The 26,263-nt window shown below is 37.8% G+C and overlaps 2 protein-coding genes across 2 annotated transcripts in view; one reads left to right on the forward strand and one right to left on the reverse strand.

Annotated features, from left to right (window-relative positions):
* LOC124536052 (1-phosphatidylinositol 3-phosphate 5-kinase) overlaps positions 1-23,950 on the reverse strand; it is a 39,900-nt gene extending 15,950 nt beyond the window's left edge. Inside the window, exons 1-19 of the mRNA XM_047112467.1 lie at positions 23,822-23,950; positions 17,911-18,271; positions 17,627-17,795; positions 17,093-17,226; positions 16,578-16,729; positions 16,335-16,418; positions 16,038-16,180; positions 15,010-15,117; positions 14,876-14,932; positions 13,762-13,923; positions 7,629-7,749; positions 7,358-7,466; positions 5,875-6,127; positions 4,759-5,431; positions 3,967-4,117; positions 3,245-3,362; positions 2,681-2,861; positions 1,496-1,627; positions 675-765 (exon numbers count right to left, since the gene is read on the reverse strand). Of these exons, the coding sequence (XP_046968423.1) occupies positions 675-765; positions 1,496-1,627; positions 2,681-2,861; positions 3,245-3,362; positions 3,967-4,117; positions 4,759-5,431; positions 5,875-6,127; positions 7,358-7,466; positions 7,629-7,749; positions 13,762-13,923; positions 14,876-14,932; positions 15,010-15,117; positions 16,038-16,180; positions 16,335-16,418; positions 16,578-16,729; positions 17,093-17,226; positions 17,627-17,795; positions 17,911-18,219 (3,147 nt within the window). The 5' untranslated portion in view covers positions 18,220-18,271; positions 23,822-23,950. The remainder of the gene's footprint in view (positions 1-674; positions 766-1,495; positions 1,628-2,680; positions 2,862-3,244; positions 3,363-3,966; positions 4,118-4,758; positions 5,432-5,874; positions 6,128-7,357; positions 7,467-7,628; positions 7,750-13,761; positions 13,924-14,875; positions 14,933-15,009; positions 15,118-16,037; positions 16,181-16,334; positions 16,419-16,577; positions 16,730-17,092; positions 17,227-17,626; positions 17,796-17,910; positions 18,272-23,821) is intronic.
* Positions 23,951-24,131: 181 nt separating this feature from the next.
* On the forward strand, positions 24,132-25,630 carry LOC124536120 (ER membrane protein complex subunit 8/9 homolog). Its single transcript, XM_047112574.1, has 4 exons — positions 24,132-24,462; positions 24,585-24,734; positions 24,837-24,942; positions 25,174-25,630. Exons 1-4 carry the CDS (start codon positions 24,250-24,252, stop codon positions 25,353-25,355), a joined length of 651 nt encoding a protein of 216 aa, XP_046968530.1. The 5' UTR covers positions 24,132-24,249; the 3' UTR covers positions 25,356-25,630.
* The last annotated feature ends 633 nt before the right edge of the window (positions 25,631-26,263 follow it).

Here is a 26,263-nt window from a genome sequence, read left to right on the forward strand (position 1 = left end):
TAATAATGACTTGAATTAGGTACGTGATGTATTGCTCAATTTGCCGCCCCCTGGGCGTTGCATACCCGCTTACGGCGGCCCTGCATATGTTATTGACAAAAGAAGCGATTATTTTTTTTGATATCCTGCCTTGAAATTAATAAATATTAAACCACGCTTTAATACAATCTTGTATTGAGTAATATGTCATACTAGCTTTTGCCCGCGACTTCGTTCGCGTGGACTTCAGGTTCGTCCCGTCTAGTCTAGTAATCGCTTAAAATCGCTTCGTAAATAAGTCATTATTTCTCGTACAAAGTAAAGGATAAAAAATGGTTATTGTGGGTTATTCTAAGAGATAAACAATGACTTTTTTGTAGACCTTTTTAACTTGTACAATACTGTAGTACATTGTTTTGATCTATCTTGTAGGATTCAGTCAGCGTTTGCAATGTAAGCGCAAAAAATGTGTTTTTTTACGACCTCACATTAGAAAACTCAAAAATTGTAGCCTATGTGTTATTCTGATGTATAAGCTATATTGTGGTAAAGTTTCATTTAAATCCATTCAGTAGTTTTTACGTGAAAGAGTAACAAACATCCATACATCCATACATACAAACTTTCGCCTTTATAATAGTAGTAGGATTTTTATTTATACATTTTTTAATAGGCAGATTGAACGATCGACTCACGTGCTTACTCTGCTCCTCCTTGGCTTTGTCCACGTTGCTGTGTCCGATCGTGTTGCACGTGATCGTTATGCAAACGTCCTCGTGCACGAACCTGTTACAACATTACAGATCAACTGTCAAAAGATTGTCTACTGCCGTCTATGTGAGTCCTGTTTGGAGACGAGTCACTATAATAGGCTATTTGACAAAGCGAAAAATAAATTGTGAATTATTGTAATCAGTGTATATTATGAGTTAAAAAAGGTTATTTACTAACGAAAGTTGAAAATAATTCTTAATTCATTTAAAAATCAATAAATAAAAATGCATTTTTTCAAACGTTTGTCACGTGACACAAAACGCTCCTGATTGGCCGGGCTTGTGATGAAGTCACTTTCTTGTAAACTTTGCTTTTCTACTATATGTACCACAGATAAAAATACAGCAAAGTGTCGTCACCGACCCCATTGCAGCGCCATATTGTCCAAGTAGCGTTTTCGCGTGTTATTTAAATATGGAATTTTTAAAATGATATTTTTCGGCAAATATGCACTAGAAATAAAAAAATCAAATTTTAATGGGTTCCTTAACCTCTACTAAATAATATAAAATTAATTTTAAAAACCAATCAAATAGCCTATTACTAATGAAAAAGTAATTATAATTTAAGCATTGATCTATTGACACCAAATAATAAAAAAAGTAAAAACATAATCGGTGTTTATGTACTATATATATATATATATATATATATATCAGTGGATACAATAAATGAATAAAATTTTCCGCCTCGCATTCGTGGTATGCAATATAAATATGAATATGAAACTTATTTCACCAACTTCCTAACGTGCTGGTTCATCGGTATGTGACAATTGGCCGAAGGGCACTTGTGGTCGCCGTTGAAGCAGTACTTCTCCAAGAAGGCGCCCAGCGATATGTCGTTCCGACCGTACATCTCCATCGTCACAATCCTGAACAAAAAGAAATTCAGCTGTGTAACTTAGAACACACAACGAAACTTTTAGATCAACATTAAATGAACTCAACCTTGAAATAACATTCTCAATTCAGTCTAAAAAAATATCTTTGTGATAAATCACTTTTCAAAAAGCATTTCCGCCTCCGGTTAACACTTGTTACCATTTCATGGTACGCAAATACCAAAAAATCTCTCACTATCGAGACTCTATAGTTTATTTTTTTATGGTATAGGTTGGCGGACGAGCATATGGGCCACCTGATGGTAAGTGGTCACCATCACCCATAGACAATGACGCTGTAAGAAATATTAACTATTCCTTACATTATCAATGTGCCATCAACTTTAGGAACTAAGATGTTATGCCCCTTGTTACAGCAATACTGAGTACTGTTATTTGGCGGTAGAATAACTGATGAGTGGGTGGTACCTACCCAGGCGGGCTTGCACAAAGCCCTGCCACCAATTAAATATATATACTCGTATATTAGAACGAATCAAACGCAAGCGCGATACAGAATCCAGTCCTTTCATACAAAATTTACAATCTTAAGGGTGACCCACCAACTATGCACAACATATTATAGTACACAAGTCTGCACAAGAGTTCAGGCGCACGACTAACGGATATACGCGAATTCTTCTAACTTTCAGTCTCCGGATTGTTACTGAGAATTTTGCAATGGAACAAACCAATAACTGTTTTTATCAACAATCCAAGATCACACAGAGACATAAGATCTCGAGTCAATAGTTAGATAGATAGATAGATAAATAGATAGATAGATAAAGACTTTATTTGGATCACCCCACATGAGTAAAAATAAGAAGAGAAAAAAGAAATGACAAAAGTAACACAGAATTTAAATTAATTTATGACGTAGAAATAAAAAAAGAAAAAACTAGTTCACACCCTAGGTTGAACTAGTGGCTAATTGGTACCAGATCAACAAAGCAGTTACAGTCCCCTTTATATAAAATTCTTGTATCAAAAGACTAATAACTGTTAACAAAATAATAAAATTTTTTTTTTTTTGAAATTAACCATGGGTTAACGCAGAAGTCTGGCACGTTGGGCGACTTGCTGCTGTAACTGTATAGCAGCAGACTCAGGCGCTGATGGTTCTCAGGGGAAAGCGGATCCAGCGGTTCTGGCTCGGTAGGCTTGCTTGACTCTTCCTTTTCTATCTTCTTCACCACGGACGGATTGTATCTTGGGCATTCAGCTGCAAAGAAATAATTTCAGTTACAGATTAATCAATAAATAAAATGATATGACATAAATATATTTTGGAATTGGAAGGTTTTGGAATTGAGCATTCGTTTTTGAAATTTCCTCCACATAAACTATGCTGTATGGTCCTCACAATTTAGGTATAAGCTTACTACTTTTCTTTTGTAGGTTCAAAACCACCTGATAGCGGAGTACTAAGCTTCTACTAAAACTATCCTTCCAGGCAAGAATCCTTCCTCAAATAACCACCAAATTCTCTTTATGCAATGCACACTGCGTCAACAAATGATGAAACTAATATACAAAATATTTCTCACCTTGAAATTATTTAAAGAAAAGAAGACAATTTTTTTAAATGCTTAGTAGTTTACTTACGTTTATGGGTATCGGCCGCCAACCGACAGCCCGTGGCCCGGAAGTGTGCGAGAGACGCTCTTAGCGCGGGGTCGTCTGCGGGCGCTGTTATTGGTTGGTCGATGAACGGGTGGTTTGCCTGTGTAAAATGATCAAAAATGCCTGTTAACTATACAACACTACCTATCCTACTTCACAAGGGTAGCTTAAGAGTATACATAAAACGCTTCATAATAATATACATCTCCATTGGTTATGGTGTTCATAATTCCAATGAAAACCAAAACCATAGTGACCATAGTCACTTTTACTTGGTGGTAGGGCTTTGTGCAAGCCCGTCAGGGTAGGTTATTGTATTATTCAGTATTGTTGTATTCCAGTTTGAAGGGTGAGTGAGCCAGTGTAACTACAGGCACGAGGGACATAACATCTTAGTTCCCAAGGTTGGTGGCACATTGACGATGTAAGGAATGGTTTAGTTTTCTTACAGCTTCATTGTCTATCCAAACCTTTCCCCTTTAATGTCATCGTCCTTAACTGAAAACTAAATAAATTCCGTTTGATAGCTTTTTGAGTTTGCTGCGTGCAGACGCGGCGGCATGACTTTATTTTATCATATTTGTAGTGATTGCACTTGAGCATACATGAATACTAGGCGTGAAAGGTACCAAACAATGAAAACCCTTATATTTTAAATGAAGCTAAAGTCTATACTACTGTATAGTAGCAGTTTAGTGCCGTACCCGCGGGGCGCGCGTGTCTAGGCGGGGGGCGGGCGCGGGGGTGCGCGGCGCGGGCGCGGCGGGCGGCGCGCGCGGCGGCAGCAGGCGCAGCGTGGGCGCCGGGATCACGATGTTGGGCGACATCGACAGTACCACGTCGTCCGTGCACCATCTGCGCCAATGTGAGGCTGGTGATGGTAAGGCTTTGTGCAAGCCTGGCTAGGCTAGATATTCTATGGCCAAGCAGCGATGCTATATTGTTGTGTTCCAGTCCAAAGAGTGAGTCATTGTAACTACAGGCAGTTTTTTAACGTTTTGCCACGGTAGCATGCGTAAGAGATCCCGTGGCGGTGAGGGTACCGCTGGTTTTTTAGTGGGTAAACCCGGTGGACCTGGGCGTACTCGGCGTCCAGGAAACCGTGGAGTCCCACACACCCCCCCACTTTCCATCACGTGGAGGAAGCGCGTAAAGCGTTTTTCCAGCGAAAAAAAAACATAAAAACAAGGAGAGACATAACGTCTTAGTTCCCAAATTTGGTGGCACATTGGCGATGTAATTAGTGGTTAATATTTTTTAAAGCGCCAATATCTATTCGCAACAACCAATCACCGGGTAGCCCATATATCCTGCCTGTTCATGTATGTATATCTATGGTTTCAATTTTTTTTTGAATTTCAATTATAATTGGTCATAATATTTGTCTAACCTATGTTTTATTTTTATGACTTATATACAGAAATTTAAATTTATGAACATAAAAAAGAAATCGCCCAAAATCTTCGGAAATCTTATACTTATATAATTTGACCTACCTTTCGCTATGCGTATCAGCTTTCAACTTGGCCTCTTCTTTTGGCAGGAAAACATCATCATCTATGGACATCCTAGATTGAAGAGGATCGCTGAAATCTTTGATCGGAACACCGCAGCTCAGATTCTTATCGCTATCCGTTTTACGCGAGAAATTTTTAGATTTTTGCAAAGGATCATCTATTTCCGATGTTTTATTCGTTTCTGTATCACTGCGTTTATTTTCGTCATTTGATTCTGTTATATTATCGGAGTTTTCATGAGATTCAGATTCATTATTGGACGATTCAATAACTTCATTCGATTTTACTTCAGTTAGAGATTCAGTTTGAGTATTCCCGAAGATATTATCGTCCGCTTCCGATGTGTCGTTACTCGACTTGCTATCATCGTTATCGTCTTTGGTGTTTGAGTCTTTCTTTAACGTTTCGTCGACGTCATCCGTGAGCTCGTTGGGCGCTTCGTCGTCGATAAAGGTTCCCGGTTCGGGCAACACGGCCCCTATGTCGCCCCAGAATGCCTTCTCCAATTTCCAATTGTAACAGGCCAGCAGCATGAATTTGACGATTCTCTTCACGCGAATCAACTCCTGCAAGGAACCGCCTCTGAGCAGGATGCAACATCCCAGCTGAGGTTCCGCGCAGCCCTCGAGAACCATGAGCGTCTTGCTGGAAACTGAGGAAACCAAGTTCCTATATTATTTCAGTTTCATGGCAAATCTTTATCGAATTTAGATGGACCGCAATCTGGTCGGAAATAAGTACCCCAGACATGATAGTCTTTAGATTTCGAATTATTTATTACTTAAATTCCCATTTGACAGATAGACAGTTCATAAGATTGGATTGATTAACTTTAGAAAAACTAAGACATCTAATAATCTTAAAAAGAATCGATCACTATGTTAGGTGGTCTCTCCCTACAGAAATTTCGAATTATTTATTACCTAAATTCCTATTTGACAGATAGGGCATCCATAATATTGGATTGGTTAACTTTAGGAAAACACATACATCTACATCTAATAACCTAAAAAAGAGTCGACTACTAAGTTAGATGGTCTCTCCATACAGAAATCACGGTAACCAGGTCGTTTGGTTGTCTGGGGGCGCACTCACAGTTGCGCACGTAGAAGTTCCGGCAGGAGCCGAGGCGCGGCGCGCCGATGCGCGCGTCGATGGAGGCGAGGCGGTCGGCGCGGGCGCAGCGCGCGGCGCGGGCCAGCGCGCGCTCGCGCACGGCCGTGGCCAGCGCCACGCCGCGCGCGCGCAGCGCGTCCTGCACGCCGCGCGCCGCGCCGCCGCGCACCAGCACCACGTCCGGCCGCAGCGCCGCCACGCGCGCCGCGCACCGCGACAGGTACTCCTGCTCCTGCACGACACGCGCTCTATGCCTCCGACTTCACGACTTTCCGACTCCGCTCTTTTAACTTTGCCGTTTAGTAAATTCAAATCGTTTGTTAATAATACATTGGTAGAAAAAGCATACTATTCGATACAAGATTTTGTAGATGATAAAAAAGCGTGGAGTTAATACCTGTTGACTTCCAAGCAGGATACATTAATTGAAATAATTGTATTTAATTAACATGACGTTGTATTTTTTAAATGTTAAAAAAGAGTAACTACTGAGTTTCTTGCCGGTTCTTCTCAGTAGAATCTACTTTCCGAACCGGTGGTAGCTTCACTTAATTGTAAAATGACGATTCAAAAGTGCTTATAAACGCCTACTTGAATAAAGTTTATTTTGATTTTTTTTTGACTATTATAAAGGCGAAAGTTTGTATGTATGGATGTATGGATGTTTGTTATTCTTTCACGTAAAAACTACTGAATGGATTTGAATGAAACTTTACCACAATATAGCTTACACGTCAGAATAACACATAGGCTACAATTTTTGAGGTTTCTAATGTGAGGTCGTAAAAAAACACATTTTTTTTCGCTTACATTGCAAACGCTGACTGAATCCTACAAGATAGATCTAAACAATGTACTACAGTATTGTACAACTTAAAAAGGTCTACAAAAAAGTCCGTGATGGTATATTTATCTCTTAGGAATAACCCACAATAACCATTTTTTATCCTTTACTTTGTACGAGAAATAATGGCTTATTTACGAAGCGATTTTAAGCGATTACTAGACTAGACGGGACGAACCTGAAGTCCACGCGAACGAAGTCGCGGGTAAAAGCTAGTAAAGTATATACGACACTCGCCTGATCTACATTATCGGTGCTGTGTCTAAAATACTAGGAGGGCGGATCGTAGGTATATAGGATCGTATATAATATAATGTCTGTCTAGTCTTAAGATATTTTTATAAAATACGAAGCATGTTGTGTTCTCCTATAATTGTGAGTGCATAGGTATAGGTTAAGTTTTGTGAATGTATTAGTGTAAGTTTTTTGTGTACTAACGTTGGAGATCCTTATAAAATAAAATAAAATAAAATATACATCTATAGGATAGACTACCAAATCTATCTATAACAGTATTGAGAGTAACTAAATTTCAGGTGAAAAATATATTAAATATAATGTCCTACAAAGACGATAAATGGTTTTATACGTAAGAATTGTTTAGGTCTATTAGTCAACCTGCATTAGTAGTGGTTCCAGGGAGGTAAGCTTGCCTTCCACTCTTTGGTACGCTATGGAACAATCCAGAAGCAGCACTGTCGCATTCGAAATCTGCTTGGGCATTCCCCTGAAATAAGTAAAACATTCTGTTGACATCTAGTCTCGATAGAAAACTATATTCAACTAAATATGTTAGAAATAAAAATTTCAAAATTATAAGAAAAGTAACATTTCCATATCTCTTATTAACAAAGTCAAATCGGAATTTATAAAAAAGGTGCTAGCGAACCTATGGGCGACGTTCTTGGTCATGACGACTCCGGGTATGACGCAGCTGTCCGTCATATTACCGCCGGGCACTTTTGTGACTTGCACGTAGTTTCGGACATCGATGTCATTGCTCATCATATCTACAAATATCGGAGAAGACACATTATTAATACGCGAAACATACTGTTATATGATGATAGCGTTCTTCTGAATGATTTGGGGCACGGTGTCCAAGGTGAGACAGAGAATAGTCTAGTATTGAGAAAGACTTAGAAGTAAAACAACAACAACAACAACAGCCTGTAAATTCCCACTGCTGGGCTAAAGGCCTCCTCTCCCTTTGAGGAGAAGTTTGGGAACATATTCCACCACGCTGTTCCAATGCGGGTTGGTGGAATACACATGTGGCAGAATTTCTATGAAATTTGTCACGTGCAGGTTTCATGTTCATGTTCGATGTTTTTCCTTCACCGCTGAGCACGAGATGAATTATAAAGACAAATTAAGCACATGAAACAGCGGTGCTTGCCTGGGTTTGAACCCGCAATCATCGGTTAAGATGCACGCGTTCTAACCACTGGGCCATCTCGACTCATAAAAAACCTATTTTTATTGAGATGACCCAGTGTAAGCCAGCTATGAGACCAATGATGCTGATATACATATTGTTACATCAGACAGTTGACCTGTCTGCTTTTAGTGTAGTGTAAAGCAATCATTCAGATTAGCTTGACACGGACCGTACTTTTAGTGAGATAAAAATATGTCTTGACGACCTCCGTGGTCGAGTGGTGTGTACACCGGTTTTCATACCACCACTCAGAGGTCCCGGGTTCGATTCCCGGCCGAGTCTATGTAGATTACCATTAGTTATCTATGTTGTCTTGGGTCTGGGTGTTTGTGGTAACGTTACTTCTGATTGTCCATAACACAAGTGCTTCAGCTACTTACATTGGGATCAGAGTAATGTATGTGATGTCTCATATAAAAAAAAAAAAAAAACTAGTTTAATCTTGATATTGATGTGCCTCCGGAAAACATACAGCATTGCATGTGAAGAAGCAGTGTATACTTTGCCATTTAGTAACGGTCTTTTGAATATGTTATCTGTGGTACAGCTACCCTAAATGACGGTAGTAGAAAATCCAGCTAGGACACGGTTAACCGTTGGCGCTTTGATCGTCATAGCGTTGTGTACTTTCGCCGAGTGCGGTCGTATTCCGAAAGTACTTAAATAATCCGTAGAATATTTCGAAAAATAATTTTCCGAAGTGTTAGTGAACTAATATTAAATCAATACCTATCAGTGTTTTTGATTTTTAACGAGAGTGCACCGTGAAACGTGTAAAAGTTATAAGTGTAAAGGTAGTAAGTGCAGTGTACTGTAATGAATCACGCGCCGAGTGAGGTGGATGAAGTCATCGAGGCAAACCGGCCAAATGACTCCGATTCACCGACGACCGAGAGGGACCGAGGACGCGGGGAGGATGAGTCTTCCTGCTCCAGCGATGCGGCAAGCAGCGACTCTGAACCTCCGCGCAAGAAATCTAAACGTGATGCTCAGGTAACAGTCGATTCACGGATCGACGTGTTACACGAACAGGTTAGTTTCCTTACTAATTTAATTATGCAACAACAATGTGCTTTATCATTAAACACAAATGTAACCGGTAAAACTAATGACGTCTTTGAGCAACCTGAACAGAGTAAGGGCGATTTCTTGATCAATCCTTGTACTAGTACACCAAAATCATTAGATTTAGGTATTTGCAAAACTAATTTCGATGAGAAAAAAGTGTTAAAACCAGCCGATGAACAACGTTTAAAACAATTAATAGAATTACAACATTTCAATTCGTCTACGTGGCAACATATTCGATATAAAAAAGCATTAACAGACATGCTTGCATTCCCAGGTTTTTGTAACTTAAAAATTAATGACGAAATATGTTGCTTAAATAGAGGCAAAGATTTTCTTGCCTCAACAGAAGAAATTATGGCTGCAATTACCAATGCTTTATTATCCCAAAGGCAATTATTACAATCAGGCCTACAAGAAATTGTTAATTGGTCTCACAGTACTCCTGCAGAACTAACTCCTAATAATCTCTTCAATAAAATAAGCGAAATTTTCGGAACTACATCGTCGTCTTATAAATTATCTGAACAAACATTACAAATTGTGTGCGGTAAACGAGCTGAATGCATAGAAACTAGACGTAAAAGATTAATTAACGAAATTCCTGATAAAAATATTCAAGCAGCTCTTGTAAGCATACCCCCTAGTGAGGAATTCCTATTCGAGAAAACACAACTTATGTCGTTGGTACAATCCCTCGGAGGGCCCCACTACTGGTTGTGGCCTCAACAGGTGGTCAAAAATAGGACGCAGGCAAAAAGGAAGTATAACGAATCTACATCATCAACATTCAAACCTAGACCACAAAGACAAGATCAGAATTATCATCAAGATACCCACAAAAAATCAAACGCTAAACAAACATACAAAGGAAAGACTGACGCCTACAAACAACCCAAAAACCCGTCCTTTCGAAATAAAGACAAGAAGAAATGACTATCCGACACACTTCAGGGGGGGGGCGACTAAAGGCATTCAAAAACCGGTGGCAGGCACTTGGCGCGAACAAATTCATTATATCAGCAATCACGGGTTTTCGAATACCTTTTTGCAAAAAACCTCCTTTAATAATGCCAACAAGACGGGTTATGACCCGATTCGCAACCAAACCGTCTCCGGCCTTGACCCAAATAGTGCAAGACCTTTTAAAACAAAAAATAATGCAACCAGTTACAAAATTAACCCCCAGTTTTATCTCGAAGCTATTTCTCCGGAAGAAAAGCGACGGAACGATGAGACCGATTTTCGACTTACGAGAATTAAACAAATTCGTAAAGATAAAGCGTTTTCGCCTTATCTCTCAAAGTACAGTGCCAGATTTTCTTCAACCGGGGGACTGGATGATAAAATTAGATATCTCTCAAGCATACTTTCATGTAGCGGCAGCAAAAACACACTGCCCGTTCCTTCGTATCAGTTACCTAGGTCATTTGTACGAAATGACATGTTTGCCTTTTGGCCTGGCCTCGGCGCCACATCTTTTCTCTTCAGTAACATGCTGGGTCGCGGAGACCTTGCGTGCCAAGGGATGTCGTGTACTAGTCTACCTAGACGACTTCCTTTTGGTCAACCAAGACCAATCCAAGTTATGTCTTCAGGCCTCGGAGGCCGTGAGGCACTTGGAAGATCTGGGCTGGACAGTCAATTACAAAAAGTCGATCTTAACTCCGACACAAGACCTAGAATACCTCGGCATCCGTTGGGAAACTTTAAAGAACAGGATGTCGTTACCGGAAATGAAGATAAACAGTCTCAAAGCAAACATACATCGATCGTTAGTAAGAGGTCAGATCGCGCTTCGCGAATTGCAGAGCCTGCTGGGTCAGCTCAATTTCGCCAGTTTTGTCATACCTCGGGGAAGGTTACATTGTCGACAAGCACAAATCTTGCTTCGGTATTTCAACAAGAAACAACCACGGCAGAGAAAATTAATTCCCCACATGGTGTATCAAGAGATGAGGTGGTGGCTCGGCGCCACACTTCACTCTTCGGCAATTCACAAGAAGCCGGTTACCCATTTCCTAACGACGGACGCTTCCGATTTAGGTTGGGGTGCTCACTTAAATGGCCATCTAATGTGGGGAACCTGGTCTCCTCAACAACGGAGATGGCACAGCAACAGGAAAGAGCTCTATGCAGTAATGGCAGCTATCAGAGCAAACACTGCAGCCCTATGCAAATCTCACATACTCATCCAATCGGACAATCGAACATTAATTGCATACATTCGGAAAGAGGGCGGAACGAGATCGTTGACACTACTAGGGTTGACATACGAACTTCTAACTCTAACAGACCAGTTCAAGATAACTCTATCGGCACAATACTTACCAGGAAGGTACAACACCATAGCAGACCGATTGTCACGGAAGAAAGAAGTTGCAGAATGGCACCTCTTGCCCCAAGCAACTGGAGAAGTCTTCAGAAAATGGGGTCGACCAGAAATAGATCTCTTCGCTTCCAGTCGAAGTGCTGTAGTAACAAACTACGTATCAATAGATTGCAGAGATCAATCGGCAAGCTATATAGATGCCTTCAGCAGAACTTGGCAACACAAACTAGCGTGGGTGTTCCCCCCACCGAGCCTATTGCCCAGAGTTCTGGCACACTTGAACCGTGCGACGGGGACTTATTTGATAGTAGCACCGGAGTGGCCCCAGGCTTTCTGGCTGCAAGACCTGAAGGCCAGAGCGTTGGATCACCCACACGAAATACAGAATCTATCGAAAACGATGATAGACATGACAACATTACAAGCACCACCTCAAGTACATTTATTAACCTTGAATGTTTGGAAAATTGGGGGTGGGGTTCCCAAATAAAGAAGTGGTCTACCCAAGAGAAGGAGCTGCTAAAAAACAGCTGGCGACAGTCTACTTTAGCAACATACCTGCCTGCCATTCAGAGATGGTTGAAGTGGTGTAACAGTTCTCAAGTCAACCCAAAAGCACCTAATCCGGCTGATATCGCAAAATTTCTAATTTATCTTTTCTTAAATGAAAACTTATCTTATAACACTATTTTAGTTCATAAATCAGCAATATTAACTTTCTGTGGCCCTTTTGTAGAACAACAAGCATTTACAAGCTTCATCATTAAACATACCCTTAAGGCAATTGGGGTAGTCAAACCAAAATTAATTAGACCTTTAATTACCTGGGACCCTAGAATTGTTTTGGAATGGCTTTCAGCTAATTCACCTAAAGAATCGCTGTTTGAAATATCTCGTAGAACAGCAACAGTGCTGCTACTAGCTACTGGACGTAGAGTCCACGACCTTACGCTGCTGCGAATTTCCAAAGACAATTATCTTGACAATGGGGAAAACATATATTTAATACCTGTATTTGGGTCAAAAACTGACAGACATGATTTTCGTCAATCCGCTTGGAAACTGTCTAAACACCCTGATAAGAACATCTGCCCTGTTAGTTTAGTTAGGTGCCTAATAGAGAAAACTAAACAGAGAAGATCGGATATTAAAGGCTTAGATAGCCTTTTCATTACAATTTGTAATAAAGTTAAAAATGCTTCGCGCACTGTAATAAGCAACTGGGTTCGTACAGTTCTTAAGGAAAGTAGCATTGAAGCTACTCCAGGGAGTTGTAGGTCCGCTGTAGCTTCACTAGGGTGGTTAAATAATCAGCCCTTAGATGATATTTTAGCTCGGGGTAACTGGAAATCATCTTCTACATTTTTTAATCATTATTGTAAAGTAATTGAAATATGTAAAAATGATTGTAGTTCCTTTTTCAATACATTTACATCATTATAAATTTATATAAATTAAAAGTTATCAATAAATAATAATTAAGAAATATACAATTTAAAATGCGTGTTTAATAAAGATTAAAAATTGTTAATTAATCAATGATGTCATTAAAATAAAATTATTTAACCTCCAGGTTAAACTTTTATTTGTCTCATTTTATTATTCATCATAGCGTTGTGTTTATATGTGTGTATATATATGTATATATATTTCACCAGCAGATAACAAACACGTCTTCACATGCAATGCTGTATGTTTTCCGGAGGCACATCAATATAACGGTTTTACATAACAATAAAACCGATATTATGTGCCGAGAAGGAAAACATACAGCATTGCAGGAAGTCCTTCCTGGTGAAGACTATGACGATCAAAGCGCCAACGGTTAACCGTGTCCTAGCTGGATTTTCTACTACCGTCATTTAGGGTAGCTGTACCACAGATAACATATTCAAAAGACCGTTACTAAATGGCAAAGTATACACTGCTTCTTCACATGCAATGCTGTATGTTTTCCTTCTCGGCACATAATATCGGTTTTATTGTTATGTAAAACCGTTATATTATTGCAATATACATTATTTTAAACAAGTACAATTAATTTATTAATATATAGAAAAGAGTTTTTTCTAATGATAGAGGCAGGCCGGACAAATGGGCTACCCGGTGATGATTGGTTGTTGCGAATAGATGATGATAGAATAGTGATGTTGTCTCATGTTTATTTATTTATGTGTGTACCGGGCACGGTGAGCTCAGCGGCTTGCACGCACAGCGGGTAGAGCGCGCCCAGCCAGGCGGCCGGCAGCGCGTCGCGCGCCAGCCACTGCCGCATCAGCAGCCGTAAGTGCTCCTCGCCCGACTCCGCGATCGCGCGGCACGGCGCCTTGCCGCCCTCGCCCGCTACCGCACACAAGCGACTCAGTGCACCGCCCGGGGATTATTTATTTATTTTTTTATTTATCCATTCCTTCATTCATTCATTCATTCATTCATTCATTCATTCATTCATTCATTCATTTATTTATTTATTTATAGTTTTCGAAACACCATCGGCATATTCACAAAACATTAAGAAAAAGCAAGAAATAAATTCATGTACGGTGTGATACACTACTACAGGCGTTTACATTTTACATTTCAAATTACAAAAACATTACACTCCTACATTAATAAATCTTTAAAATATAAACAAAAATATGCAAGAATTATAAAGGAATAAAAAAAAAACAATTAGTAAATCACTCAAAATTAAAAACAAATAAAAGTAAAAAAATAAAAAATCTTAATACTAATTGAGCAAAAAGTCTAATTTTTTTCTTAAAACTATTGCTGTTATGGCTAAATATATCAATCTCATGAGAAGTGATATTATTGTAGCGGCTCATATAGCGGATCACTATTATGGTACGAGACCACAACATGTATAGATAGCGCACGAGTTGAATGCAGTCGGGGCGTGAGGTAAAAAGCGGGAACACCTCCCCCGCAGTGTAGTGTTGTTCCATCCTTGACAGCTATCGTACGCTTGCCGTGTTACCGCATTATTATTGTTGAAGTAGTGTTATTTTTTTATTTGAATAATGACCACCGATTCAACCATGTATGAATCTGATGATAATAATAATAAATAAATTTTTGTGTGTGTTTTTTTTTATTTCGTTTTGTGAAATAATTAATAAAAATGTATGATCAGTATTATTTTGCCTTTTTTTTTTCATTATGCTAACCTAGTAAAATTATCGATATTAATTACTCACAATATAATGAGTATTTTGGTCATCAATTATAATTAGGTCACAGCACTATTGAATTCCTGAGCTCTGCATTCAACTCGTGCACTATCTATACTTACCTTCACTATTGTCCAGCATGGGTTGTTCATCATCACTGGATGGCGTTGATTTTTGCTCTATTGGAAAAAAAAATATTTTATTTTTAATATTGGCATCACACATATATTCAACTGGCAACACTTTTAATCGTTACCTGTTTTCGTGGCCTTGATCAGTCTCGCTGAACTGTTGCCGAGATTGAGATCGAGGCAGTACGAAGACACGCTTTCAACGAGCCTGCTGCTGCAGTCTTCAGCATCGGCTTTCGATAAAGCGTTAAGATATAAATACACATTTATTAACATCAATTACTTACACTAAACAGTTAGTTATCTTAACAGATTAAGAAGCTCTTTTTCGAACACATTTTTTTTAATGAGTAACAGGAAGTTAAGAAGGCAACGGACGGTTAAAACTAGTCGTCAAGTATTAAGTTGCCGTCAAATAAAAACTACTTTAAATTGAGATGACCTCTTAATAATCTAATAATAATAATAAACATATGCGACAAATTGGCCTTACATATATGGAATTAAAGATATATTAATCAAGAACTGTTAGTAGTGGAAATAGCAGACCTTTTAGCAAATCACATGAGATATATAAATTATGATTTTGTTTATCTTTAATGCTCTTGCCGTTTGATGCCATTGGAAGCGGGATACAAGATAACCAAAACATAGATTTACAAATTTCATAGCTATTTTGCTGACTCAGCTATATTGTGCACTAATAACAGTTTATGATTAATATATATTTATTTATAATAGAACACGAATACATTTAACTACTAATTTTATCGCAAATCCATAGTGAATATCATAGACTAATCAAGCTCTCGACCAATGATACCACGACAATTTGGTGTCAAATGTTGTTTATTTAGAGTCGAGATGGCCATGGTGGTTAGAACGTGTGCATCTTAACCGATGATTGCGGGTTCAAACCCAGGTCTTTATAATTCATCTCGTGCTCAGTGGTGAAGGAAAACATCGTGAGGAAACCTGCATGTGACAAATGTCATAGAAATTCTGCTACATGTGTATTCGACCAACCCGCATTGGAACCAAACCTTCTCCTCAAACGGAGAGGAGGCCTTTAGCCTATAAGTGGGAATTTACAGGGTGTTCTTGTTGTTTATTTGGCTTTTCTCCTGCTATGGTTGGAACAGAGTATAAATACCCGGTGGCGGATCATTGGATTCGCTTTCTCGTGCCAGCTGTATGGGTCGATAGAGGCCGTAGTCTGCAAACTTCGCGGGTTCCGTCATGCGCTCCATGAAGCCATTGTTTAGGAGGGTCTGGCATAAAACTGTCGCTTGAGCTCTGTATAACACAAATTTCACAATAAAAAAGGCAAATAGGTTAGTGATCACCATATTCCATAAAAAAGTGAACTATAAGAAATGTTAGCCATCCTTATTCACATTCCAAGCAACATAAGAGAGAATAAAATACAATATTAAGAATTAGTAATCACCTGGTTTTGTGTGAAGTATTGTCAATTACCCACTGCAGAATGTCACAGCCGCGCCAAACGTTATTGTATCGTACCAGACGAAATCTGAGCATAGACAAAATAAAAAAATAATGTAAAAAGTAGGCGACCACCTACTACACCTAAGTGGTCCTAATCATGCAAAGACATTATCTGTGAGAAATATTAATAAACCCATTTGTCTCTATTTCACCACTCTTGTTATTTGTTATTTTTATATAATACCTGTGTTGTTGGGTCGGTACTGCAAAGTACAGTTGCCTGAATACATCATGTATAGATTCTCTAGTGGAGCTCCTAACTTCACAGGGCTCCTGTTCTCTGGCGAAAATGAAATCACGATTCTTGTGTTGGGTCTTGCTATCTGGGAATTTAACCTGGAAAATATTGAGAAGATTATAGAACGGAAGGCTTTAAAAATATATTTTCGTTACCATCTTTCCAGTGAGGACATTCCAATGGGCATATGCCCAAGTTTTGTCAAGGGTTTTATAGTGTAAATTAGTTTAGTAATGTAACTGGTTTGCATGTAAAGTAAAGTTTTATACAATGTAAAGAGTTGCACACATTGATATTAGGGTCTCATGAAGTAAGGTGAATTAGGCCAGGGATACAAAAAGAACATAGGGAATGTTATAGCTGCTCTTAACCCTACCCTCTCATGCAGAAGAAGACAAAAGTGGAAACTAATAAACTGGACCAAAAAATTTATAATATATACTCGTTGGATTGTTTAGTACCTGTAAACTCTCTTGTAAAGTACGAAGATCTGGTGAAATATCTCCAGTCATGTCATTTTCTCTAAGATATGTTAACACCACCTTACAGCAGTATGTGCATACCCTTAAACCTCCAGCACAACCAAATATTTGACCTGTAAATATTTTTTAAGCAATGGTCAATAAAAGAGATTTTACTAAGAATATATTTTTATTATTACATGCAACATTTAATGCACTTATATTAAAAGAATAACTCTTAAATCTATTATACAATAAAGTTCCTACTGCACATGATAGTTATATAATGCATTGATATTTGAAATCACTAACAAATTCATCACAAAAAAAAACAATTCTGATTTATTTTGTGGAAATACCAATACAGATAGAGACATAAAATTAAGCAGGTATATAAATATTGGTCATAACATAATGTATACAGGTAGCATTGAATGATTCAAGAGTACTTTTTTTTATTCAAGTGGAATGAAAATAAGTTATGTCAATCTTCATATATTAAATTAAAAATTATAATAAATTTATATTTCTCACCTGGTACTCTTTGGCTACAACAGCGTGAACAGAAGATCTGTCCACACACACGGCAATGGTGTCTCCTTCTCAAAGCACTAAATCGTGCCGCACATTCGTAGCATTCGCGCGAGATATCGTCCGGCATCCAGTAGCGAGCTAATTCTGTGTCTTCATATTTGGTGCCACCCTATAAACAATTAAAAGTTAAAATTGAATAACATTTTAATTTTATTTTTAATATATTATTCATTGAAAACAAAATAATTATACTGATAATTATTAAATAATAAAACGGTAATTACCCCTGATCCTAAAGCAGCAAGGCCGCTGATTCGTTTTAAAATATTTGGCAAACTCCTGCCTTCGTATTCAACAACATCATTCCCGGTTTCAGTTTTAATATCTTCATACTCCTTATCGTCGTTGACTTTAGCTGGTTCAATGTGTTTATCGTCACTGGGAGTTTTATTATCTTGACCATCCGCAGTTTCACTGGGTGTAAATATAGGGAATTTCCATAATTTATTTAAAAATGTTGTAACGCCACTCTGATTCGATTCTGACTCGAAACGAGGAAACTCTGTGAGCTGGGAAGTATCGTACTTCTCCATGTTTTAGAGCAAAATATTGCGTTAAAACTTCGCTGAATTACACTAAACAAAACTTTTTTTTTTTTTTTTTTTTTTTAATATATGGCTTTTATTTGTGCCAAGAGAGCACAGATTATTTCGCCAATGTCACGTGCGATGGAGAAGACACGATGGAGATTGAACGGTGCGGTCGAGATTGCAGGCTTAAATTAATTTTAAGGGCACAATAGTAGTAGACTCTCTGTTAACCCATAACCTAAAACAATACAATATATAAATAATTAGATAAACATATTACAATATTATTAAGACATCAAATAAGAACGATCACAAAAATATTTACAACTTAATTTTATTACGCTCAATATATTTACATAAAAATTTACAAAGTGGACTAAACACACACATTAACAAACATTCAACATTAATAGGGCGAGGAACTTTGGGAGGGAGAACGTCATATACGGGGTGGAGGAGATTGGGGCAAGAAAACAGTATATGGGATAAGGAACCTTCGTCAAGGCCACATTCACACAAAGAGTGATCTCTAACTCTAATTTTACAAAGATGAACGGGCGTACATGCATGTCCAAGGCGTAAACGGCAGATAGTTGTGGTGACCCAACGTTTAGCTTGCCTGTGATGAGAAAACCAAGGTCGCCTCGGAATAACTGGTTGTAGACTTGCGTAAAATCTACCTTTAGATTTTGATGAAACTTCCCAAACAGAGTTCCAGGATTTAACAAGATGAATTTTCGGTAGAGCACACAAGTCCTGTGTTGAGTTTTTAAAATGATCAAGAGAGCCAGTTGATATAGCAGATTTAGCAAATGAATCTGCTGCATCGTTGTCGGGAATACCAGAATGGCTTGGTATCCAGACAAGCGATAAATCTAGCCCTTTTTGATGACAAGAAAACAATGCTTCCCTGATCTTAAGGATGATGAAAAACTTTCGTTTACTACGAAACGGATTTTCCTTAATTGCCAACAGACAACTCAAAGAGTCTGTCAAAATTATCGTGTGTCTGAGGTCATGGGAGTGGACAAAAACGATGGCTTCTAAAATTGCAATCGCTTCACCGGTAAAGATGGATGATTCAGGAGGGGATTTAAATTGAAGGACAATTTTGAATTTGGGGATCCAACAGGCTGAGCCGACGCAGCTTTCAGGGGATAGTTTAGAGGCATCAGTAAATATAAGTAAATGATTTGACCAATTTTGATGAAGAAATCTTTGAAATTTTGAGTTTGTATCAGGGGCCCCTTTAATAAGACCAAGATCTGTAATGATTGACGGATTATAGACTAGAGATCTAAATGGAGTGGAAAAAAGAGGATTTGACTGGAATCTTAAGATAGGATGTGGGAGTGTAGTAAATTTTAAAAAACTGTCTAATAATAAGGATGGACTTCTAGAGCGAACGCAGAGTTGGGACAGTTCGCTTAGACGGGACCAAAGAGGATGAGAAGATAACTGTAAAGATTTTACTACAAAACGGTCGCATAAAAATTGTCTTCTCAGTTGAAGCGGAGGATCAACACATTCAACCTGCAGAGCGTTAGTGGGAGTAGTTTTCATAGCTCCTAGTATTATTCTGAGGCATTTGTATTGAATTTTATTAAGTTTTTCAGAAACGGATTTACTAAGTGGTTCTAAGACAAATAGTCCGTAGTCTAAATGACTACGAACTATTGCATTGTACAGTAGTTTAAGAGAATAGGGGTGAGCTCCCCACCAGACTCCTGAGACTGCTCTAAGGACGTTAATACCCTTTTCACATTTTTTAATAACATGCTCAGAGTGACAAATTCCATTCAGTTTGTTGTCGAGAATAATGCCTAGAAATTTCGTCTTGTTGGCAAAGTTGATGCGTTGATCCCCACAAAACAAGTCGAAGACAGGAATTTGTCTTTTCCTAGTGAACACAACTGCCTGAGTCTTATCAATAGACAAAGACAGGCCATGGTCAAAGAGCCATAGGTCAAGATAATGTAAAGCAGAGTTTAATCGCAAAGTTAAATTTTCAACAGATGTAGATTTAAAATATAAAACGATGTCATCAGCATATTGAAGTATGTTACAGAAATTATTCACAGACAATTCGAGATCATGGGTATAAATGCTATAAAGCAGAGGGCTAAGGACTGAACCTTGCGGGAGACCTTTCCAGACAATCCTGGGGGGAAGAATACAATTTTGGTATTTAACAGAAATTGATCTGCAAAAAAGCAGATTACATATGAAATGAGTAATCCTCGGAGGGATACTCAGCTGTTGCAATTTTTGCCTGAGTACCGGAAGAAGAACATTATCATATGCAGAAGTAATATCTAGAAAAACACCCACAAGGTACTCTCCGTTAGAGAAGGCTATTCGAATGTCTGTCGTAAGAATGCTGAGACTATCAAGAGTGCTCAAACCCTTTCGAAAGCCAAATTGAGAGGGCGAGAGAATATTTCTGCTTTCCATTATCCATTCCAAACGGTTTTTTAGGAGATGTTCAGTAACTTTCACTAGTGTAGACGATAAAGCAATGGGTCTATAAGAATTGGGGTCCAAAGGGCTTTTTCCCGGTTTTAGTATGGGGATAATAATTTGGGACTTCCAAGATTCCGGGACGATTCCTGTTGAGAAAAAAGCATTAATTATATTCAGATAGACGCATTTAGCTTTATCACTGAGGTTTATTATAAAGGAGTAGGGCACGCCATCTTCCCCTGGTGACGAGTCCTTCAGTCCGTTCAGAGCTGTGTGTAGCTCTGAGATAGTAAACGGACTATCCATATCATCTGAGGTAGATGATTGAGTAAAATTTATAAAACTATCTCGACATGGAACAAAGGGGGGAGCAAGTTTGGTAGTAAAATCATTAAGCCATACGGATGGATTATAGGCGTTTGGGTTATCAGAATCAAGGGAGCGGCGAAATCTCTTAAGATTTCTCCAAACTGTTTGAGGGGGAGACCGAGGACTAAGGGATTCACAGAAATTGGTCCATCCCTGTTTTTTCTTTCTGGAAAATAGTTTTTTAATTTTGGCATCTATATGCTGATATTTGATAAAATTTTGTGAAGTCATAGATACATTATATGACTCTTCGGCTTCAGATCTCTGTTGGACCAAGGAATTACACTCTTCATCCCACCAAGGCGGAGAGATGCAAATTTTTTTATTAAGATTTTTTTGTGGGAAATTGGAATCAGCAGAGGATTTAATAATATTAAGAAAAAGCTCGTAGCAAGCAAGAGCATTTTCACCGTTCACAAAATCAGGGAGAGAGCTTAACATGACATCAACAGAGTTAGAGTATGCTAACCAGTTAGCATTTTTAAGTTTATATTTAAGGAGAGGGGAGGATTTGGATGGAGCAATGGATCTGTTGTTTAATGAAAGAAGGATAGGGAAATGATCACTTCCAAACGTAGATGGAAGGATATTCCAAGATATTTGCGAGGAAAGGGATGGGGATGCTATGGATAAATCAATAGCAGAATTAGGATTTTGATTAGGATAAACCCTACGAGTCGGCGAACCATCATTGAGAATGCAAAAGTTTACATCATCAACAATGTCCACCAACAAGGGGGCAAATCCATCACAGAAATAGGAACCCCATAATGTATGGTGGGCATTAAAATCCCCCATAACAAGAACAGGGCTTGGGAGGGAAGAAAAAATGGAGTGTAATTCAGGAACAAGTGAAGGGTTAGGATGAGGAATGTAGATAGATAAAAAGGAGATGTTGAAGGCTTTGATAGCTACAGCATTGATTTGCTGGCTAAAAGGAGGTAAGGAAATTTGGGAGAAGGGAATGGAGTGCCTGATCAAGATGGCACAACCTGCATACCCATCATTTCTGTCATCCCTCAAACAGGAGAAACCCGGTACCCGAAAACGAGAGCCGGGAATCAGCCATGTCTCAGAGATGGCAATAATGACAGGTTTAAATGAATTAATAAGTGAGAGGAGTTCAGGTTTCTTACGACGGACGCTTTGACAGTTCCATTGAAGGAATCTGATTGGGGCCATTATTAAGGATTGTAAATAGCTGGGATAAATCATTGGCAACGTTGGACGGTAATGGGACATCATTACATGTACTGAGGATATTTAGGAGGATTTTGGTGAGTAATTCCAATAAATTAGGATTATTATTAGGTGGGGAAGGCTGAGGAACGTTTAGAGCGCAACCATTAGGAGAGGAGGAGGGGCAATTGGCAACTATGGCCTGATGGGCGTGTTTATCATACCCCTTTCCTTGAGGAAGTCTAGGGGAGGGAGAGCGGACAACGGTTTGTCTGTAAGATTTAGTAGGACTAGGGGTGGACCTCGAAGGACCAGGGATGGGTGGGACGTATGCAGGAACAGAGAACAACTCTTTTGCTACCTCAGCATAGGATCTGCGGACATTAGGGAAGCGAGAGGCAGCTTCCATGTATGAGACATTATCTTGTGCCATTACAATTTTAATCGATTGCTGACGAGAATACTCAGGGCAATCCTTATCTGTGGCAAAGTGTTTGCCAGAACAATGTAAACATGTAGAATTATCTTTAATAACCTCACACGAATCACCCGTATGAGATTGAGAACATTTAAAGCACCTGGGAGTAGATCTACACTGAGTCCGAATGTGGCCATAACGACAACAGTTTAAACATATTATTGTGGGGAGATTGTATATTTCAACGGGAAGGGATGTATGAAATGAATATATTTTGCTAGGAAGGATTTGACCTTTAAAAGTTATGACTACCGATTGAGTTGGTACCCAAGACACAACTCCTTCGTTAATAGTCTTCCGGTTAAGACGCCTCAATTTTATTACTTCCCCACATCCATGAGGAAGCTCAATTGATTCAATTAGATCCTCCATAGACCAGTCTACCGGGATGCCTTTTATTAGACCCATTCTGGTAATATTATATGTGGGTAAGTTAGCAGCATATTTACAGAGTGCTAGAAGTGGGTTTTTTAGGAAACTATTTGCAGCTTGTGCTGAAGTAAACTGTATTTCTATTTTGTTCCTACCAACATTCTTAACACCATCATTCATAATAGAGCCAATCTTGTGTTTATGCAGAAATTGTCCGAATTTAATGGCTCTAATAGAATTACCTGCAGCTGGATCAGCTACTTCCCGAGAGACATGGACAATGAAGGGACCTTTGTCGTCATCCGTGTAACTTTTTGGGCCATCAATAAAGGAAGGATTAACATAAACATTCTGGATAGAGGCACTAGCGGTAGAAGGGTGGATAACTGTTTTCTTTGAAGAGGAATCAGGAGAGCAAGAAGACTTATCGCCGGAGCGTTTGCGAGAAGAGGATGTTGGAGGATCAGTTTGACATTCTGAACCCCCGGGATCAGGAGGTTCGGGAGGTGGATCGACATCCATTATAAACTAACTACTGTAACTTAACTAATATACTATAACTATAATCAAAAGAAAAATAACACTTACCGAAACCGAATTATGTTAGTAAAACCCAGAAACCATAAAATTAAACTATTTGCACTGAAAATTCATAAAAAAGTTACACAGAATTAATATAAAAACACAGATATCTCACTAACACGTGTGTCAACCAAAGCTAACGCAAGCGAAAAACAAACAAAACATTAGTGCGATTTGCAAATAAAATTGACATTAGAAACTAGACGTTGACAGTGATTTGTTATGACGTAGGATTGTTATCTATTAATGATAACTTTAGGTGCAAATTGAGTATGAGTGCATTACTATGTAAGTTTAATACTTATGTCATTTATACAGAAACATTAGTTTTCATTCATTTATATATATTTATAATAATTATATTAATTATTAATTCGTTTTAATCTGATACTGTGTTACAGTATAGTGTTTGTTATATGTTTACTCTACATATGTAGGTATGTACATAATTGTAAATTTGACATTTGTTTGTGACAACTGACATTTATAATTCATATTACTCTGCTGATTCTGCAAACGATTACCAATTATTTATAATTAACATTATTTCACATTCCATATATTTATTATCAATAAAAAAGTAAGTAAAAATGGGCGAAGTATCGTTAGAAACATCCGCCTATGCAAAACTAATACTACATGCGGCGAAATATCCGCACTGTGCCGTGAATGGAGTGCTACTTGCTGATGGTACTAAAATCAGATCGGGAGCCAAAAACCAAGACTTAGATATTGTGGATACGGTGCCATTGTTTCATCATAGTCATTATTTATCCCCAATGGCAGAAATTGCCCTCACACAGGTAACATTTTAATTGCTATTAGCATAGCCTAACAGACAGACTGAAATTATAATTAGAGTATAAGTAATTAATATTTCTTTAGTTTCTATTCCTGAGCAATTAATTTTTTTTTTTATTTGTAGATAGAAACAATAGCCCAGGCTGATAACAGAGTTATAGCAGGTTATTATGCTGCCTGTGAGAACTTCAGAGATAACACAGTTGAAAAGTGTCCAGGGCAAAAGATCGCTGAAAAGATTGTTGAACACTTTCCATCAGCTGTCTTCATAGTCGTAAGTGTTTATAAAACATTATGAAATCAATAACAAATGTTATGTGTTTTGGAGTAATTTTTTTTAAGTATTACTATTTTTCTAATAAACTTTTTAATTTAGATTGATAATAAAAAGTTTGTGCAACATTTGGAGACTCCAGCTATAAAGCTGCACAAATACACTGAAGGAAAATGGAAGCCAAAGGATGCCAACAAAGTGCTGTTCCGTGAGTATATCTTCCTTTATCTGTATCTCAAGTAAAATTCCTTACTTTTAAATCAGTGGTGGCTTTATTTAGTTATATCATTGCCTCAACAAATTAAAAAAGTACTGATATAAGACGTGTTGTTTAAGTGAATGTTCTTAAAATTATAATTTTTAGTAAATAAACTGTTTCAACTGTTATGTTATTCAGCCACTTAAGAAAATAATAATAATAATAAATATATGTTTTCAGAAACACCATATGTATTGGAAACTGTTTCGCACTTACTACAGCGTGGTCTACAGAAGGACCTTATAGATTTTGACAACTACTTGGATGATCTCTCACAAGATTGGACTAATCTAGGCATTGAAAAACTTATTGCCAGTATAAATGCATCAAACTCTATAGATTGTAAGGATAAGGCATATTAACATATGGTATATTGTGTTAGTTAATAATCAACCTTTTATATATCTGGTGGGTTAGGAAAACCGCAATTTACCCGATAACTGGGTTGCAAGCTTTAAAGAATATACTTATGAAAATACATCATTTATTATATATAAATTTTTTCTATTTCAAAACTAATTAAAGTAATAGAATGTTTGCCTAGAAATTCCCACCAGGATTACAAAAGGTTTATATTTTATATATAAGGTTAACACAATGGTACTAATTCTATTGTAAGCAATCTATAATTAATCTATCTATTAATCTATAATTAAGCTATCTCTTTCTTAGGTATGGAATTTCCAAAGGTCTCTCACTTCCCATATCTTAAATACTGATTAAAGTCATAATATAGTATAGCAGGTAATCACGCAAGAGCAAATGAGTCACTGTTTATACTAAACTAATTTATAATATATTATCTAGACTATTAATGCAACAGATTATAAATGCCAAATATGTTAATCCAGGTTTAACCATTGGTTAAAAATTGAAGTTTAATTTAGAGATTGTTACAAGAGTTAGTACCAGTGTATGCTGTATAATTGAACAGAATAAATGTAAAATGGTATAGGTAAAGTTTTATTGTTTTATTCCTGGTAGAATTGTTATATTAATTATATGACTTATATATGTCACTGAGACATGTTTAGCGGATTTATTTTAGTTATTATTAATTGTTTTGTTTAAGGACTGTTCTTTACCGAGAATAATTGAATTACTTACTGGTATTTGTTTTGATTTTATAAAAAAACCTTCTATAACATTCTTGAATGAATTATGAAGAAATAATTATGAAATTATTTCCATGAACTGGCTTCAAAATATTTCAAAGCCAAAGTTATTTCAATAGGGTACAATGGAAATTGTTTTACATATGTAATATGAA

This window comes from Vanessa cardui, chromosome 16, assembly GCF_905220365.1.
Source record: "Vanessa cardui chromosome 16, ilVanCard2.1, whole genome shotgun sequence".
In the NCBI taxonomy this organism is placed as follows: Eukaryota; Metazoa; Arthropoda; class Insecta; order Lepidoptera; family Nymphalidae; genus Vanessa; species Vanessa cardui.

What these genes read in the sequence shown, in the direction of transcription:
- LOC124536120 (XM_047112574.1), top strand. Translation starts at nt 24,250, where the DNA reads ATGGGCGAAGTATCGTTAGAAACATCCGCCTATGCAAAACTAATACTA. An exon ending in CAGAAATTGCCCTCACACAG is followed by an intron (nt 24,463 to 24,584) that starts GTAACATTTTAA and finishes TTTTATTTGTAG; the next exon opens with ATAGAAACAATAGCCCAGGC. An exon ending in CATCAGCTGTCTTCATAGTC is followed by an intron (nt 24,735 to 24,836) that starts GTAAGTGTTTAT and finishes TTTTTAATTTAG; the next exon opens with ATTGATAATAAAAAGTTTGT.